At 42.5% G+C, this 19,349-nt stretch overlaps 1 protein-coding gene across 4 annotated transcripts in view; it reads right to left on the reverse strand.

The window, feature by feature from the left end:
- SLC20A2 (solute carrier family 20 member 2) overlaps positions 1-19,349 on the reverse strand; it is an 80,101-nt gene that overhangs the window by 24,495 nt on the left and 36,257 nt on the right. For all 4 annotated transcript variants that reach the window (XM_035134319.2, XM_060282252.1, XM_035134321.2 and 1 more), the window contains exons 2-4: positions 12,579-13,130; positions 5,285-5,425; positions 2,911-2,996 (exon numbers count right to left, since the gene is read on the reverse strand). In XM_035134319.2, the coding sequence (XP_034990210.1) occupies positions 2,911-2,996; positions 5,285-5,425; positions 12,579-12,861 (510 nt within the window). In that variant the 5' untranslated portion in view covers positions 12,862-13,130. The remainder of the gene's footprint in view (positions 1-2,910; positions 2,997-5,284; positions 5,426-12,578; positions 13,131-19,349) is intronic.

Here is a 19,349-nt window from a genome sequence, read left to right on the forward strand (position 1 = left end):
TGTACAGGCATCTCCCGCCCCACTTATGTGGGGGTTACGTTCGCATAAGTGTGCGCATAAGTGCGCATAAATGTGCGCATAAGTAAAAATTGCGTAAGTGGAAAGTGCCCTCTTAAAAGCCTCTTCCTACTCTCTCTACACAACTCTCACTTCAACTAGAATTGAAGCTCTAGAGCTACCTGGAATCAGGAGAATGTGCAGAAAAGCGGCCATTGCTGCTGCGCTACCGCACGTGTCAGCTGCTAGGCGGGGAGGCTGAGCAGTGGAAACAAAAGCCCTGCTGCCCCTCCAATCTCTTTGGAACTTCCTCACTGAAATCCTCTTTGGGCTCTGGAGGGGGTCTCCTTGTGAGCCTCGAGGCCTCTCCAGCTCTCTCCCGTCGTTTCCAGGTTTGAATTTATTTCTTTGTTTGGCTGGTTGTTTCCCAGCACCATGGAAATACATGATCGTGCATAAGTGGGGTGATGCCTCTTATCACCACAACCCTCAATTTGCATGAAGTCACGGTGGCAGAGAGCAAAAGAGAGGACAGGTTTATTAACGGCAGTTGTAAACAACTGAAGAAGTTTGAACAAAGATAACTGGGGGGGAGGGAGTAGTGATTTTAAACATTGGCAAAGGTTTGAGTTGAGTGAGCAAAGGGCAATACTGAGTGAGGGAAAGTGGCAGGGGAGTTGGCAAACGCAGAGAGCAGGGCACAGCCTCTAGTAATATAGGAAGATTTTCACCGGCATTTCTAAAGGTTGGAAGCAACTTTTTAAATAAAGATTTTGTGTGGGTATAAGTAAAGGTATAAAGTGACCCCTGATCATTAGGTCCAGTCGTGACCGACTCTGGGGTTGCGGCACTCATCTCGCATTACTGGCCGAGGGAGCCGGCGTACAGCTTCCAGGTCACATGGCCAGCATGACTAAGCCACTTCTGGCGAACCAGACCAGTGCATGGAAACACTGTTTACCTTCCCGCAAGAGTGGTACCTATTTATCTACCTGCACTTTGACGTGCTTTCGAACTACTAGGTTGGCAGGAGGTGGGACCGAACAACGGGAGCTCACCCCATCGCGGGGATTCGAACTGCCGACCTTCTGATCGTCAAGCCCTAGGCTCTGTGGTTTAACCCACAGTGCCACCCGCTGTGTAACAAACCCACCACCTGTAACAAAAAATGTTACAGGACATCAAAGTTGTGGATATCACAGGCAATCAGATCAGGGTTACAGAAAGAGGTTGGAATCATTTGTTTTGATTTCCTGAGTGGGTAATTTCTGTTTAAAGTTTCACAGTCTCTTATTCTGAAGCTTTGGCAAGTTGAAAGATATTTGAAAGGGGAGAGGAATGTTTTACAAGCATTTCTGATGAGCGATGTAGCAGTGTTCCAGTAAAATGTGTTGCATTTAAGTGTTGAAAGCACACACTGATCTCTGGATGCTTCAGCGCTGCTAGACAGATGCCCACACCTAAAGCAACTCAGCAACAAACAGACCTCAGATTCAGACTCTGAACTGTAGGTGCAGTTAATAAACTTTTCTTTATTTAGTCAACAGAGAGAAGCAGTGCACAAACAGTGGCATATATAAATTATCCTCTACAGCTTGTAGTTGTGTATTACGTTTCAGTTTGAGAGTTACTCCAGAGTCCTTTTTAGCTCTCTGCAATATTAAAATAAGGAAAAAGGAACATGGAAAGTGAGAAATGGCAACTCACGATCAGTGGGAGTAAGAACCAAAATGATGTGTTTTCTTTCAGCTCTCCTCCCATACATTTGCTTCTGGGGACAGATCTAGTCCAAAAGAGGGCCAGACATGCAACCTACTGTCAGTTCAACTTATGCATGTCGCTCTCTAATTTCAAAACGCCGTTGGCTTTTAGGCAAATTCAAATTCCATAATTAGAACCCATGAATTTATCACTTGAGTGCCGATGTCCTTAACACAGGCTACTGAAACTTCATGACTGATTTGAGTCCCTTTGGGGCTTTACAAAATGTTTGCATCTTTCCTGAGAACCTTACACAATGGGAGCTCAGTATTTTAACCATTTACTAAACTTACAGCAAAAATAATTTTGCTCTTTGAACACATGGTGTATCTGATTAAAATTGTGTCTTGGGTGTCTTGACTGAAACTGACCAATTTAAATTTCAAAAGTCAAAACAATGGTATAACCATCCCAAAACCCATTTTAACAATGACATCAGAAAATGCTAGTGACTGTGGCAGGTGATGTATGGAGGGAGGGCCTGTTTACTGGGAAGGTGCATGTTATGTGTAGGAATGCATCTCTGTGCACAGTGATACATCACAAACAGTACTACTTAGTGGAGGCTGAACCAATATTGGGGTAGCAAATGGATCCTGCCCCCACAAAAAAAAAACTTTACTGTTCCCTGAAATAAGTGAACTGAGTGATTTGATTACATGGGAGTAAAAAAAATGGGGAGCAAAATAAAATGAGAGCTAAATCTCCACTGCCTGGGACAGGTTTTGCCCCCTATCACCTGTGTACCACACTGCAGCCTGTTTACTTTGATCCACATAATCCAATTAGAGCCATTAGTAAAATCCAGCCTCATCTACACAGTAACACCTTGACTTCCATTTTTGGTGGAACACTAGAACCCAAAGGAACCCTAGAAACTAATAACTTGCATGGATATCAAGCCATTTCAAGATGAACTTAGCATTCTTGAACTACACTTTGAAACCTGAATAAGCAAATGTACCTTCTGCAGACTTTAAAGAAAATCTACAGGCACTGAGATCACTAAGGGAACAGGGCACATGACAGCCTCTGGAGTGCATTTTGAGTAGGGGGGGGGGAATTGGCGGTGAGGAACAGCAAAGCCTATTTGTCACTAGCATTACAGTCTTACCAGCAACAAAAACAGGAAGCACAAATTTCGCCACTAACCTTATTTAAGATGAAGTATCTAATCAGCAGAAACAGCACACCAGACATCATACCAGATAACAGTGGGGAGATAAACCAAGAAGCGACTGAATAAAAGCAAAAGAAGAAAAGATTGAAAATATATACTTTCCAATGTGTGCTAAAATCCTATCCAATAAAAATATAAGCTTTTGACAATGCACATTTATTTTGTATTGATTCTGGATACTCTAAAAAAGTTGGCTTACAGGTTAGAAGAAAAAAGAAGTGTGCGCCAACTCACAATCCTCCTGAAATTAGGCATGTTTAAGTCTCATTGAATTCAATGTGAGTGTTTAGTGCGAAATTGCATGAAAAGGGAATATTTTAAGCTGGATATTTAGCATATTTTTCCCTGAAAGGCTTACCACACTGCCTTAACAGCTGTTAAAGTAAAAGTAAAAAAATGGCATCTCCTCACCCATTCACTCATCCCTCAATGTCTATTTGAAAAATATAAATAAAAATCTGTAGAAGCTAGACAGTGATGATAGAAAAATAATTCAACTCAGTATTCGGATACTCTATAGATAACACTGGCATTTAAAAGAGAATTGAGCATTTTTGCAAGTCCCAAAATACACAAGGGAGTTACAAAAGTTTAATTCGTACAAAAAACTCAAGTTTTTAAGAATGATTGCTATCATGCCTGTTCTGTATGTCTTTTAAAATACAAAGAACATTCTGCTGAACACAGTAGGAAAACCCATGGTTATGCCCCTAATGATGGTCTAACACAGGCAACCCCAAACTTCAGCCCTCCAGATGTTTTGGACTACAATTCCCATCATCCCTGACCACTGGTCCTGTTAGCTAGGGATCATGGGAGTTGTAGGCCAAAACATCTGGAAGGCCGCAGTTTGGGGATGCCTGGTCTAACACCAACACAGAGTACTTTGGAACACCACAGCTTCAGATGTCATTTAAATTTGTGTTATTTTTCAGCACAAATACACTGAATTAAAAAATAAAGAAATTCTACTTTAGGTCAGATGTCTTGCAGCTCTGGAGGGATTAAGAAATGTGCATGTCCCCAATAAGCATGCACAGCACATTATGCTTTGAAGTATTAACTGTGATCACTTTAATTAGAAATGTAAAGCTATCAATTCTCACATAACTTTGGGGTGGATTTAAAAACTGAGAAATAAAACAGACGTGAAACCAGAGCTTGACTTCCAGTGCAAAGGAAAAGGAAAGCAGCCATAACAACACTGTTATCTCTCTCCATGTCAGTATTTAAAGTGCACATGAGCTCAGTTCAGACTTCACGGAACCTGACTTCCAAACTGCACTTTGGGGCACTTGCATGCTTCCTCCTCCCTTCTGTGATTTGATATGAAGCGGCTTAGTCATGCTGGCCACATGTACGCCGGCTCCCTCAGCCAGTAAAGCAAGATGAGCGCTGCAACCCCAGAGTCGTCCGCAACTGGACCTAATGGTCAGGGGTCCCTTTACCTTTACCTTTACCCATAATTAACCTCAGTTCAGATACTGTGGTATCAGGACTGCTTGAAACTATGCTGTAAAACCATGACATGAAGAGGGGTTCTACTTCAGGCATCTGAATTAGGGCTAACTAGGATTACAGGAAAAGGGACCCAGGTGGCGCTGTGGGTTAAATCACAGAGTCTTTCTGATCAGAAGGTCCGCGGTTCGAATCCCTGCAACGGGGTGGAACTCCCGTTGCTTGGTCCCAGCTCCTGTCGACCTAGCAGTTTGAAAGCACATCAAAGTGCAAGTAAATAGGGAACGCTCCGGCGGGAAGTTATTTCCGTGCGCTGCTCTGGTTCGCCAGAAGCAGCTTTGTCATGCTGGCCACATGACCCGGAAGCTGTCTGCGGACAAACGCCGTCTCTCTCGGCCTATAGAGCGAGATGAGTGCCGCAACCCCAGAGTAGGACACGACTGGACCTGATGGTCAGGGGCCCCTTTACCTTTACCTTTAGGATTACAGGAATGGGAAGAATCGGGGGAGATCTCCAAATCTGGTTTAGAAATTAGATCCCAGGACATGTGAGATAGGGATAGTTTTTTTTCTTTTTTCTTTTGTCACAGCCCAACCCTTTGTTATGAAAGAATAACATCATACTACAGAGGCAGAGAATGCCATGGGCTCAACCTAATATATTTATTCTGGGTCTAATCAAACTGTAATTTGCTATTATGTCCAAACTGGCCAATTACACTGGCCAGGGAGCCCTCCAAACCAGGATATCAAACTAAGGTTTGTAAAAACATTTGGCTATAGCTCCCAAAGTATAGCAAAATTGTAAGATTGTGTTTCTATAATGCTATTTTCAGTCAATGCATGTTTGTGCACAAACCTTCACAAATAAAAGGAAATGTCAATTACCAATCTTGACAAGTTCCATCCATTGAACTCCTTTTGTGCCGATTGCAACTAATGAGAATCCAATAGTGGCACCGACAATGCAGTGAGTTCCAGATATCGGGAGCCTCAAGAATGATGCTATCAGCTGCCAAACAGCAGAGCCTAAAAGTTAAAGCGGGGACAAAAAAATTAGTATAAACATTAATGGCCAAACACTTACGTTAGCATTCTTGTTTGAGGGCACACCAACCCAGTCTTTCGGCATATTTTTGCTCATAGACTGTCACAAAACATTTCTGGAAAGGATTACAGAACTCAAGTACAAGCTTTATCCAACACTGCTTCTATTTATTTTGCATTACAAATCGTACTCCTAATAGATTTAAACTGTATAAAGGCCACAATGCTTCTTTCGCCTTAATGAACCTCTGCCCTATTTAACGCATGTTAGCCCAGTACTGAGGTAGAATAATGGTTTTTTGCTACACTGTCATTGCAGCCTAACCATTCACCTCCCCTTCACTACATTCTAAGCTTTCAATCTCCAAAACAGGACAAGGAATAGCAATTTAGAAACCTGGACTCGTAGAATTCTAAGGTGCCTGGATAGTCTTGCAAGGGAAGGAATACGCACAAGTCCTTTAGAAAAAGAGCAAGCTATCAAAACTGGTGAAGTTGCCAACTGCCTTCTACAATCTTAACAATCCTTCTTTGTTCTGTTTTGAACAATATGCACAGAAAAAGAAAATGGAAAACGATTTCATGTAATTTTATATTTTCACTTGCTACCGTATTTAATTTTTAAAAGAACACAAAATTTACATTCCCCATTAGATTCAAACCAAAGTTTTTGGGGAATTTTTAAACGTCTCAAGTTCTCCTTTGGCACCAAAGTACCTTTAGCTGGAGAGATGTTAATAATTCGGACTATATAACTGAACTTTTCAGAAATTTAGCCAGGAAAACAGCTTTATTAATAAGATTTATCCACTCCTCTCAGTACTAGCTCTGCATCATCCCTGTCAAGAGCATCAGAGTGCATAAAACCTGGAGTGGAAAATTTAAGTATGTTAAAAGGGCACGAATGTATGCTGGAGTCGTGCTCTTTAAACAAGAGAATATTGGTCCAGGTGTTAGCTCCCTGGGGGATTGTATTTTTATAATATATAATTTAAGATCTATAGCACGCCCACCCCAAAAAATCATAGAATGCCACAATATATTGAAAAACATACACATGCCCCTCATACATTAATAACAGTAGATGCAAATGGTTTATAAAAAAACCTTCACAGTTTATGACCTACCAAGATGAACACATCCCATCAGCTAGGATGGTGAAGCTTTTGTTTTGCTGCATGCCCAGGACTGTTAGAACAGGTTGTTTGTCAAGCACTAGGCAAGCTAAAATATATGTATGGGAAGCGGAATCTGAAGTTGTGCTTTAACAGAATAGGCAGGACCGTCAAGCCCCTGCAGACGTAGGTGCGAACTTCAAAGTGTGAGGCCCTCAGCATCCGGTTCCTAATGAAGTTCCCGCTGAGGCTTGCCAAATTAATTCTCCACAAAGTGGCACAGTGCAAGTTGCCATTATATGTACAGCGCAGAGCAAGATTTATTACTTTCTAAGCGGTAAAGCTCTTACCCAATTTCCCTTCCAGAAGAGCCTATCTATTCTGCTTTTAAGAGCGAGCCATTAGAACCACATACAACTTCCTTTAGGAAGCCAATGAATAAAACTAATTCTTTCCTGGCGCTCCATTCCTAAACTACTGACTTTTCTATTCCTAGCTGAGGCCTACCCTCCAAGCCACAAAGTGAAGCCACCTGCTGCGTAATTTAGGCCTCTGATTGACTTGTTTTAGGCTAAGAATAGCCTAACTAAGCAACCTTGAGCCCTACAAGAGGAATGCATTCCGAAAGGGAAGACACGTGGATGGACTGGTTTAAAAGTTCCCCTTGGAAGCCACAGATCTTAGATTCTTCAATGAAGTAGGTGCTAAAAAATTGTGGATCTCATACATGCAGCTGTTATGAGTGCGGATTTGCTCAGCTATCCAACATTAACTCAGCTCTGCCTTTCTTTCAAATAATCCACATGTTCTCTTCACGAGCACAGGACAATGACATACACAAGTGCACCTTAAATTGTCACCTGGCCAGAATGACAGAAAGTGTTTTCAATATTACTAATGCACAAGTTAACCATAAACAAACTGCATGCCTCTAGCATTCAGACTCCTCTGTATTTCCAGTTAGGGATGCTTGTGTTGGGCATTTGAATGATCATTGTGCGGAGGGAGGGAGGGGGCAGAATATACCTGCATGTGTGCACTCATTGCCTTTTACAAGGTTGTGAAATAATGAAAAGGAGCATTCTTGTATTCACATAATATCTGAGACCAAATATACACATAGACCTGGTTTGTACATCACAATATGCCATAGTTAAAATAAACTGTGGTTTAATGTAAAAAAAGCTATGGTCTAGCATGTTATGTAATCCAAACTCAATCTCATGGTTCATTTTTCTTCAAACCTTGAGCATAAGTCAGGATTTGTTCTTTGTGGTTTATCTGGAGAGAAACGTACCAGGTTTAGACAGCACAAGTCGTACCATTACTTGTTTATTAGCAGTGCAGCAGCAGCAGGAATAAAGCAAAGTGTCCACAATTTCAACAGTGTACACCAGCATGCTTAATAATAATACAGTCACACCTCGGTTTAAGTACGCTTTGGTTTGAGTACTTTCAGTTTAAGTACTCCGCGGACCCGTCTGGAACGGAATAATCTACTTTCCATTACTTTCAATGGGAAAGTTTGCTTCAGGTTAAGTACGCTTCAGGTTAAGTACAGACTTCTGGAACCAATTGTGTACTTAAACCGAGGTACCACTGTAATAATAATAATAATACAATAATAAATTACTTACACCTAGCCCACCTGACTGGATTGCCCCAGTTACTCCACCATAATAAAAAAGTAAAGAAAATATGTAAGTAATCACTCATTTGGTTGCCTATGGTGACCAACAGGTGACCATCAGAAATGAGCTGAACTCAGGCTCTGAGCATGTGCAGATTGCATTTCCCTCCAAATATTAATGAGAAACTGCTCATTAATGAGAAACTGCTCTCCAACAGCCGTTCACGTTTGAAATTAAGGGCTGACTAGTAGGTGACTGTACTTCTTGCGTACACACAAGCCCCAAAATTCTATGTTGAAACTAGACACAGGCCCTTTCAACCTTCTTAGAAACTATGCAATTTTTTCCCACAATTCTTTCTCCACCCACTCCACCCTGTTTTCTTGCTACACACTTAGGATGGAGGAATGTGGTGCTTATGAACCCGTGCTCAGTCTAGGAATTTGTTTTTTCTTTTTTATTTGTTTTCAATACCATAGCTGTCACTCCACACAAAAATCCATTCCAGCATTTCTACCTAATCATTTCACAAAACAAAACTTGTTCCTTGAAAATCTGCAGAAGCTGGCCGACTAGTTGGTATTTGGAATGTATTTGTAGGGTCAGGGCTGGAGACTGCAGTTTCAAAGGCTCTTAAAGCTACTGCTGCCAAGTTCCAGGGGGCGGTGAAGTTGGGGAAGGGTGCAAAAGAGGCTCAATGAGGGGAGTAGCTTTGCACATGGATCAAGGAGAGGGAGACACAATCAACTTGATACTGAGAAGGGGACAGAAAATGGTGTGGTCATATGCCCTGCCCCCTCAGCCTACCAGTAAAATGTGCAGGATTCTCCCAATGGAAAGTGCAGGGAAAGGGAATCCGAACAATAGGACAGAAACTCACTTTTCCGAAAACCACACTTCGTTTTTCTGGCAAAGGGTGGTACCCTCAGGTGAGGGACACATTGTGCTTCTTCTGGGTTTGTCCTGCTTTGGTCCCCACCCTGCACTCACCTCTCACCTGTGGCTCTTAGAAGATGTATGTGACAGCGGCCACACCCTGGGATGGCTTCAACTGGCCTGCAAACCAGGTGAGGATAACTGATGGGTCTTAAACCCTTGGTGAGTTAGGGACTTCCCCTGCATGTAAAGACAGGCTCTGGTGGATTGAGCAGACGAGACCAATAACAGGCCCAAAGGTCAAGAAGGTGGTTTCTGCACATGCTGTAGAGGGAAGTGAGGGGCAGATGGGGCTCATCAACCTAGGAGCCCATCTAGGAGAAGCAAAAATCTGATCCTCAACCTCCACTGCCTTGTGGGATATCTTCAGGAGAAGAAAAGGCTAAGGAGTAAACCCTACACAATCAGGAGTCCCTAAGATGGTTGGATGGCACCTTGTACGCCTCATTCCGGCAACTCCTGCAGCCAAGCAGGTGTCAAAAACGTATTGCTCTGCTTTCCTTTGGACCACATCAGCAAGGCTGAGAGGGGGGTCTTGTTGTCTGGGCAGCCCAGGACCTCCATTCACACTGCCCAGGACCACAGTTTCACTAGTTATTATGTGCATGTGCTATTGAGTGTGGTGTAGCCAGGGCTTGTTTTCAGTCAGAACTCAGCTCTCATGTGGGCGCCACTGCCATTATAAGAGAACAAGAGAGGCACCTCTTTTTCTAGAATAATAATAATTTATTACTTGTACCCCATCCATCTGACTGGGCTGCCCTAGCCACTCTGGGCGGCTTAAGCAATGTTCTTTCCCTGCATCTATGTCGGGTGTCCATAATCTTGTGATATTTGGTGGAGCCAATCAGAAGCAGAGCAAGCAATATTGACAGTTAGCTGCCAGCACAAGGTCTTCTCTATAAACAGGAAGAGAAAATTCACTTGTACAGAAGAATCTAGGACTTGCAATTTGAGAGAGAGAAAGTGTATCATCCCGTGTGACACAGCTCTCAATAACTATATCCGGGTGTTCATTTTGGCATCCTTTGTGCACAGCAAGGAGTCAAGAGGATGTGACATCTGACTAGCAGAAGGGAAGGTGAGAACATCCTAATAATAACCGGTGAAGCTGTGATCCCAGGCACAGTGGGAACCAATCCTGATAAGGATTTACAAACCCCAGAACGTATGCAAACCAATGAGCCAGTTCCGAAGAATATTTCTTCAGCTTATTAAGCAGAAATGTACACAAGTCTTTTAGTAGCAATAGCTCCTCATTTCATCTGACCTGGGAAAATACAGGTCCCAGCTTCAGAACAAGCCAGGATAGTAAAACCAACTTCAAACAGTGGTTTATCTTGACGTGTTCTGAAACTGGTAACCAAAGATTCTCATTTCAGACAAAACAGCAAACTCTGGATTAAAGAGGCTTCTTGATTTTTCTGCAGTTTGAGCAAAGGGGCTGCCTGTGTGGGCAAAAAGCCCACACATATCTCAGCTTAATAAGCTGATATATGATCATCCGATAATAGTTAGGCCTTTGGTTTCTAGAGTGTTTACAAGCACTGACGCTAGATCCCAGGGACTAAGAGTAGGATCTAATGGACTTTTCAATCAAGTATGCATACCGGTAATTAACATACAAACTTGCCATACTGTCTGGTTATAAATGCAAACAAAACAGCTAGAAGTTTAAAGAACAAAGGAAGCTGCAGGACACTGATCAATCATCTTATTTCTTCAGAGCAGATGAGATTTTTTTCTGTGGAAGTGGGAACCTTTTTATTTTTTATTTAGCCAGCCCAGAGAGATGATGGTTGGACTTATCCAACTCCTTCTATTCTTCACCCTTTCCCTTCATGTATTTTGTTGGAACATCACATATCTCCAAACTGGCATTAGCTAGTGAGACCACAAGCTATGGAAATTCTTTTGCTCCTAAGCTTTATTTTGGATTGGGGGGGCGCTACCCAAAAACCTGTTATGTCATCCTAGTAAGATCATCCTTTTTAAAACTGCACAATTGTGTCATCTTCATAGCTGCCAAGTTTCCCGTTTCCCCCGGGAAATCCCCGTTTTTCCAGCTGATCCTAGCTGAAAAAACGGATTTTTTTTTTGTTTTCCCCCGGTTTATTCTGGCACGGCGGCCATTTTGGAACTGGGCGGAGCATGCTCAGAACCGACTTTTGATGCTGCTCTGCCCAGTTCCAAAATGGCTGCAGTGCGACTTCTGGCGTGGCGGCCATTTTGGAACTGGGCAAAGCAGCATCAAAAGTCACTTCTGAGCATGCTCCGCCCAGTTCCAAAATGGCGGCAGCGCTACTTCCGGTCTGCTATTTCCAGCCCAGTCCCTTATTTCTCTGACAGCAACTTGGCAAGTATGGTCATCTTTCTCTGTTCTTGCACACAATTTTAACACCCGTGTCAAAATAAGCACAAGCATTTATTTTAGCAGTTTGGTGTTATATGCATTACAATGCACATGGTATATTTCTACTGAAGTAATAAAAGGCTAGCAGCCTTAATAAGAACTGAAACAGATGTTAGCATTTCCAATCCTTTAAACTTGGTTAATAAAGAAGCAGCAAAGGGCATGAAAGTTCCCTCTCACCATGACAGCACTGATTTTATCTGTAGCCAACACTAACCAGATTCTTTGAGTTATCTCTAAACCCTCGTTTGATACAGTAGAACCTCGGTTTATGAACACCTCGGTTTACGAATTTTCGGTTTACGAACGCCGCGAACCCATCTGGAACGAATTAATTCACTTTCCATTACTTTCAATGGGAAAGTTTGCTTCAGTTTATGAACGCTTCAGTTTATGAACAGACTTCCGGAACCAATTACACCCATGCTTCAGGTTAAGTACGCTTCAGGTTGAGTACTCCGCTGACCCATCTGGAACGGATTAATCCACTTTCCATAACTTTCAATGGGAAAGTTTGCTTCAGTTTATGAACACTTCAGTTTAAGTACTCCACGGACCGTCTGGAACAGATTAATCCACTTTCCATTACTTACAATGGGAAAGTTCACTTCAGTTTATGAACGCTTCAGTTTATGAACAGACTTCTGGAACCAATTGTGTTCATAAACCGAGGTACCACTGTATTCTGTTTAAGATGAACCTGGTTGGAATAATCTTCAATCAATCGTGGTACCAACGAGGGGGGGGGGAGCTGGTTGAATTTGTACAGGGGGTGAGAGGGAGCACCAGGCCCCAGATTCTTAAGCATGGTTGAGAGTTCAGCAGTTAAACATCTATATAGGGTAGAATCTACACCAACCCTGGCAGTTCCTAACAATAGCGAAAAGCAAATTTGCGCATTCAGAAATATTAGTCTCCAAGACTCAAGCTGCTGTGTTACTGTTTGTCAAAAAGGCTTTGATCACATTTCTTAACAGGATTGGAAAACCACAAAACTGCTTGAAGAAACTGACATTGAATATAAAACAAAAGTTACTCACCAACCATTGCGCTGACTTCTCCTGCCATCAGTAGTTCCACAGTGCTGTTGTATAGGTTCACATCAATGATACCTTTACGAATTGTTTCACCTACTTTTGCTCCTAGTAACACTGAGCCAGTAGTTTCAAAAATTGAAGCGAGAATGCAGGCCTGGCGCAAAGTAACCACACCAGAGCCCACGGCAGTACCAAAAGAATTGGCAACATCGTTTGCCCCAACCGAGAATGCCAAAATAAAAGCAATTATAAAACCAACAATGACCATCCACAGGTATTCCTCCATGTTTCTCCGGGTGCTCTTAAAGATAGGTTTCGCCTTTTGTAAGTGTTTAACCAGACAAAGCTGTAGGGTACCAGGACAGATTTGTAAAGCAGATTTCTTGCACACAATGAGTTCTCTCTGGAAAGTGCTGTGCAGTGTTGGAGCGTGAAGAAACTGCTAACTGGTGATTTTCAAGCTACTGTCAATACTGTTTGTTTGGCTGGATTCAGTCACCAGTGAAACACATTCCATATTTTGCTTCAGTAGTGTTAAAGCTGCGATGACCTCTCCTGTAAAAGAACAATTTTTGAGGGTAAAACACAACAGATTTACAAGTGGTTAAAATCAACTGATGATATTGCGGAATGACACTCACAACAATAAATGCACACAAGACTATCAGAGTCAGTTTAAAAGTAACCCAGAATCAGGGATGGCAGAAAGTAGACCGACAGTCCTTCTGCCTGTTGGTTACTGGGATGCTTTCAAGAAATGCTGCAAGAACATTTAAAGAGAAATCCTTGCACCAGTCAACCAAAGCACTCACGCTTTGTTTTATTTGGTTTTGGTTTTTTAAAGCAAGAATACCTGGTCACAATCAGTCAAAGCACAATTGAAAAAGTTGTTGAAAAGATGTTGAGTTGGATCCAGAGAAAAGCTCACACCTACTGTCTTTCAACAGTCCCCAAAATGTCTCTCCTGAGGATCAGGATGTACAGAGCAACACGTCCTTCTCTGCCCTTCCTGTAGAGTTTACATCCAGAGATAACCGTCTCCCACTGGTTCTCTCTGCCCCACCAGGGTTCTGTAACATTAACTATATCAATGCCACCTTTTAAAACCAAGCGCTACAGTTCACCCATCTTGACTTGGGCGCTTCTAGCATTGGCATATAAACACTTGCACAGTCTCTCTCTCTCTCTCTTGAAGTGTCTTTGGTGCTTGCATTTTGATTTGTGGCGCTTTGGCTTCTCTGGATTGCTATCCTGCGCCCCAGCACTCACAGTGCTGAGTTTGCTGCCACCCAATTTAAATATTCACCCGTTTATCATCTTCATCCCTCAGGTCCCATTGCCTTTTGCTGCGAATCAGTTTAAACGTTGCTTTGGCACCTTTTTTATTTTAAATGCCAACAGTCTGCTCCCAGCCCAGTTCAAATGGAGCCTATTCCTTTTGTACAGGCCTGTCTTGCCCCAGAATGTACCCCAGTGACTAATAAATCCAAACCCCTCCTCCCAGCACCACTGTCTCATCCATGCATACCTTGGAGATTCTGGTTTTCAGCATTCTACCTACCAACCTAAATTTGGCTTCCTGGACCTCGGAACTACATTTGCCCTTAGCATGGGTGTGAATGTGCCCCCAAGTTCTGACTTTGCCCCAGCACAATCTCCCTTGCTAACTTGGCGACTGGCAACATGCGCAATCTTCATGCCAGGCAGACAATTCACCCTGCTAGTCTGCACGCTCACACTCAACTACCTATGTTCCTAATGATCAATGCTTTAAAATGAAATAAAATAAATGCTTCTCTTACTCACACACTGAATGATAAAGGCACGTTTGACAGAGTTGTAAATTAAGCTTTAAGAATTACCGGTAAGTATAAAATGAAGTATGTTTATATTATATTGACATTTCAGTTGCTTTTAAAGACTGACACATGGGATCACTAAAATTGCAAAATAATAATAATAATAAGTGTGTGTGTGTGTGTGTGTGTGTGTGTGTGTGTGTATCCACCCCGGTAGTAAGAATAAAGCTTCCATCTAGGTTTTGTCCTCATTCAGTGGAAATAGTGTCAGCCTGTCTAGTGACAAAAGAGAACTGAAACAGAGGCCCAGCGGCAAGCCTTAGAAAAGCCAAGAAAACTGATGACAGATGCTGCTGTCCTGAAAAGGCCTGGTGAACTGACCCTGCAATACAGTGTGCAAGGGAAAGGACAGGATGTTGCTCTGCCACAGGAGCAGCCAATTGAATCCATTGGCAAAGATTAACCAAGAACGAAATAAGAATATGGCAGAGCAGTATCTTAATCGCACAGTACTTGCTGGCGAAAAATATATATGCCTGCTTCAGAGATACTATGCTATGGCATTCTGGTCATGCTCCCCTGTTACCATTGTTTAAAATACTGTACTGTTAAGTGTAAAGCAGCCTTTCTCAACCCTGGATCCCCAGATGTTCTTGAACTACAACTCCCATCATCCCTGACCACTGGCCCTGCTGGCTAGGAATGATGGGAGTTGTCGTCCAACAACATCTAGAGACCCATGGTTGAGAAAGGCTGATGTAAAGGGTGCACAATGAGGTGGTAGACCTTCAGTATGACAAGGCAGGCACAAGATACTGTCTTGGGATGGCTGGCTGACGTGACGCTGTGCCTGTCACATGCCAGGCACCTTGTTTTCCACCCTTCTCCCAAGTTACCAAGGGCTTTCCTCAAAAACCATACCAAATTTAACAATGAAGAGAGACTGGCAATCAATTGTTGGAGCTGAAGCTGGATGGCTAAGCGATCAGCAGCCAATATATACTTCCAAATATGGGAGAACCAACTGTCCTGGATGAGGTGAACTCAGCAAGCTAGACATTTGTAACCAGCTCATAATTACACATTGTCACAGCAAAGAGCAGAAAGAACTCATATAAGCCACACATTTTGCATTCTGTTCTTCTTGATGGGTTGTTTCACATGGAACGTAATGCCCTAGTGAAGGGGTACTAAAATCTTTAAGCTTGTTGTCTAGCTTCCACCATATGATGGAAATGCAACCCTTTATCCCCTGATCTTTATTTATTTTTTTTTTTTTTTGGTTTTGAACATACTTTTTATTAATTTTACAAAATACAAAAAAGCAAAAAAAAAAAGGTACATACTTAAACCCCTTTTCCACCTCCTTCCTACCCACCCACATGGGTCCTCCCCTGCCACAGAAGTATCCCATGTATGTGAACAGTCAGAGATGGTCCATTTTATGCTTGGGTTTCTGTCCTCCCCCCCCTCCCCTGGCCCCAAGGCCCCCCCCTGCCACCAGGGAGCTCCAGCAAACCAGGGCAGTACGCAGGAGGACATCCATCCAACCATCTATTGTCATACCAAAAAAAAAAAAAAGAGAAAAATAGAAATAGGAAAAAAGGGGAAAAAAAAGAAAGGGCGAAAAAAGAAAAAAGAAAAAACAATACAAAACAAAAAAATTTTTTCTTGCATTCATAGTTGTAAAACCATATTTTGTGGGCTTCCCCTCCCCCCCCCTTCCCCGGTTTTCATCCCTTTTTTATCATCTGCAACAGTTTCTTACTTTATAAAAATACACCTTTGCATCTTATACAACTTATAAATCAATTGTTAACATTTTCATCTAATATTCAAATCACTGAGAAATCAAACTCCCATTTTCTCTTCCCGTGCCTAATTTTTTGTTTTTTCTCCCTCTATAAGCCTCCATATTTTCACATTTTCCAAAATCCATTCACTTTTAAAACTATAACTATTCTCAATTTAACCTTACATCCCCGATTGCCGGCTTCCCCCCCCAATCCAGTAAATTCCAAAATCAGCAGACCAGTTATAAACCTGTTAATCCATCCTTAATCACAACATCACTTTCCCTTCACCCCACCCCCTGTTTACAGTCTTTTGTCATCCAGGCCACCATACAGGACCCCTGAATTTCTTCTCTTCTCTGCATATTTTTTCCTTCTTCCCTGTGGGCGTTCTGGAGTTCCAATGATACCAATCGTGCCCCCCTCAAAAGCAGGGCACTCCATCCAACTTTTTGTAGAGTAAAGTCATCATTTTTTTCGTGGTGTGCTTCATTTTGTGTTGAATCATCACAATCCTCATCTTCTTCTTTTCCTTCCCCATCATTGTCATTCTCACATTCATCTTTTTCAGCGTCAAAAGCTTCATCTCCTAAAAAATCATATTCCGCCATCACCTCCTGGAATTTTTCCTGTAACTCTTGCCGTCGTGTCTCCTCTTGACATAACTCTATTCTTGTTTCCCACATTAAGGTCAAAACAGACCGCTGGAACTCAGGGGAACACTTTTTTGTTGACATATTTCAGTCCTGCCAAGGTCAAAACTTGTCACGTGGGGTGGAATATGATCACAGTTTATTTTTCGACTCCATTTTAACAAGCTGGCTGCATTCTTCAAGTCTTATTGACAATAAAGTTCGAACTCACATTTCACAAACACTTAAGCCAAAAAAGAAATTCCACAAAGTCCAGAAATACAAAGTGAAGTAAAATTTGACTTATAAAACCTGACAACTCACTGGGTTGTCTGGGCTGCCGGCTCCCGAGTGGAAAGGTTTTTTTCTTAGGCTGTGCCTCTTATTGCAGAGCAGTCATAAACCGCAGTCTCTCTCCCCTTTTCACCCTGCATCAAAGGGGAGATTCTCTTTGATGCCTTTGAGGGATCCTTTGAATTGTAAATCTTCTGTTTATGGCTTCGGGTTTCTATTTACTGTCTCTTTTGTTGCCGTGGGGGGGGGTGGCTTCCTCTTTTCTCCCCTCTCTCCCAGATCCAAATTGTTTTATAATAATCCAAATCATGAGGTTACTTACAGTCTTTTCCAATCGTTTTATTTTCGGAAGAATCCAGCGCTCTCCGCCTTCGGCTTGAAGCTTCTCCCTGCTAGAATAACGTTGCCGCTCAAAATGGCCCCCGCGACTTCTACCCTCCTCGCTCCGGAGCTCTTATTAGAGCTAGCCGAAGAGTTGGGGAGTCCGGATTGGGTCTGTGCCGAGCAAATTGCCCTCGGGACGCCCTTCCCGAGGTTCTAAGGGGCGCAGCGTCGCTCTCGCTGCCCTCCCCACTCCTAGCAGAGACGGGCCGTCTCGGAGACGAGACAAAGCCCCGCCGATCGACGCTGGCGCTGAACCCGGAAGCCTATCCCCTGATCTTTAACAGCATTTTTTCGTGGAGGCAACCTCTGCTGTGTTGTTTAACCTATACTGTTACTTTTCGCTTGGAATTGGTTTGTTTTTATAACAGTATACACCATTCTAATTGTTTGATTATATTGTTGTAACCTCCCCCTAGGACCTTAACATGAAAGGAGGGATAAGAATCTCATAAATAAGTGAACTATTTGACACCGTGCCAAATCCTTGTGCTCATTTACCGTATTTTATTTTCAGAGAAAAGGGGCCCCTGGCTGCAATCTCTCTCAGGCCCAGCTAGTCCACAGTGTGACAATCCCTTTCCTTGCCAACTGCAAAGTTGGAGCATATTTTAGGGCTTCCGCTGTAACTGAGTGAAACTAGAGTTTCTTTTAAAGAAATAATATGGCACAAGTTTGCAACCCCATAAGGAAGAAAAATAAATGCATCAGAAACAAAGATTAGTACCATGGCCTTAACAAAGCAAAGGACATAGCCTTCTTCAAAGAATTAATTCACACTAGAAAGTCACAAAGTGTTGCGTGCCACAGAAGTTCACAAAAATCTTGTGTCAATACACTTTTTATCATACTTTATCAATTTCTTTTAATTACCCCTTTTCTACAGCTACTGCTACAGGATTTCAGACAGCTCACAAAATTCATAATAACACCTTAAACAGCATTCAAATCACTGCCTTTACATATGAGCTGTCAGGAAAAAGCATACCGTTCAAGATGTAAAACCAAGCTAGCAATACAGTAGTCAAAGCAGCAATAAAAACTAGCAGCCTACCAGAAGCTTGGGCAAGCATGAAGGATTTTCCCTGTCACCTAAAAGACAGATGCTCCAAATTCATGTGGAAAGCACAGAAAGGGTCCTTCTCTTTGGTAGCAACCTGCCTAATTTTGCAAAGCAGAGGACGGACGAACAGAGGAAGCTCTCCAATTAATATTGTCCCTAACAGGAAGCTTCATATATATATATACTATTGTGGGTATGGGTTAACAACCTGACCACCATACTCTGCGCCACTTCAACCTCTCAGAGACATTTCCACGTCAGGCCTCCATATGATGTCTTGCAGTAAGTCATGGAAGCTATGACAAGAACATCCCTTCCCAACTGTTCACATTCTTTGCTGAACCCAGCAATCAAAGGGAGAGTTTTACATGCTTCAGGATCTAATGATTCCCTAAAAGCAACCAGCCTTGAAGAAAGATTGGTATGTGGGCAGAGGAAGCAACAAGTTCTAGATAACCTTCATACCCCACCCTTTCCCCTTTACCTGGCTTCCCTCCTCCTAGCATTCTTCTCAGGAGTTGATCCTTTCTTTTGGAGCTTCAGCAAAGCCCCAACATCTGAAAGCTGTGTGTGTTTTTAACTTGGGTTAGAATCTGGTGTGACAAAAGTGAGCAAGTAGAGCTTATTCTTCTTGTTTTTCTACACATTGCACCCAAGGTTCCAGCAAATAAGGAAGAAATCGAGATACCGAAGCAAAAATTATATCCAAAGTTTGAGGTACCTCTAAACAGCTAGTCATTGGAACACAGCTTTGCAGAAATCTGCAGTGCTGTTTGCACAATAGCTTTTCAGATAGCAGGGAATAGGATTAT

Source organism: Zootoca vivipara, chromosome 13, assembly GCF_963506605.1.
Source record: "Zootoca vivipara chromosome 13, rZooViv1.1, whole genome shotgun sequence".
Taxonomy (NCBI): Eukaryota; Metazoa; Chordata; class Lepidosauria; order Squamata; family Lacertidae; genus Zootoca; species Zootoca vivipara.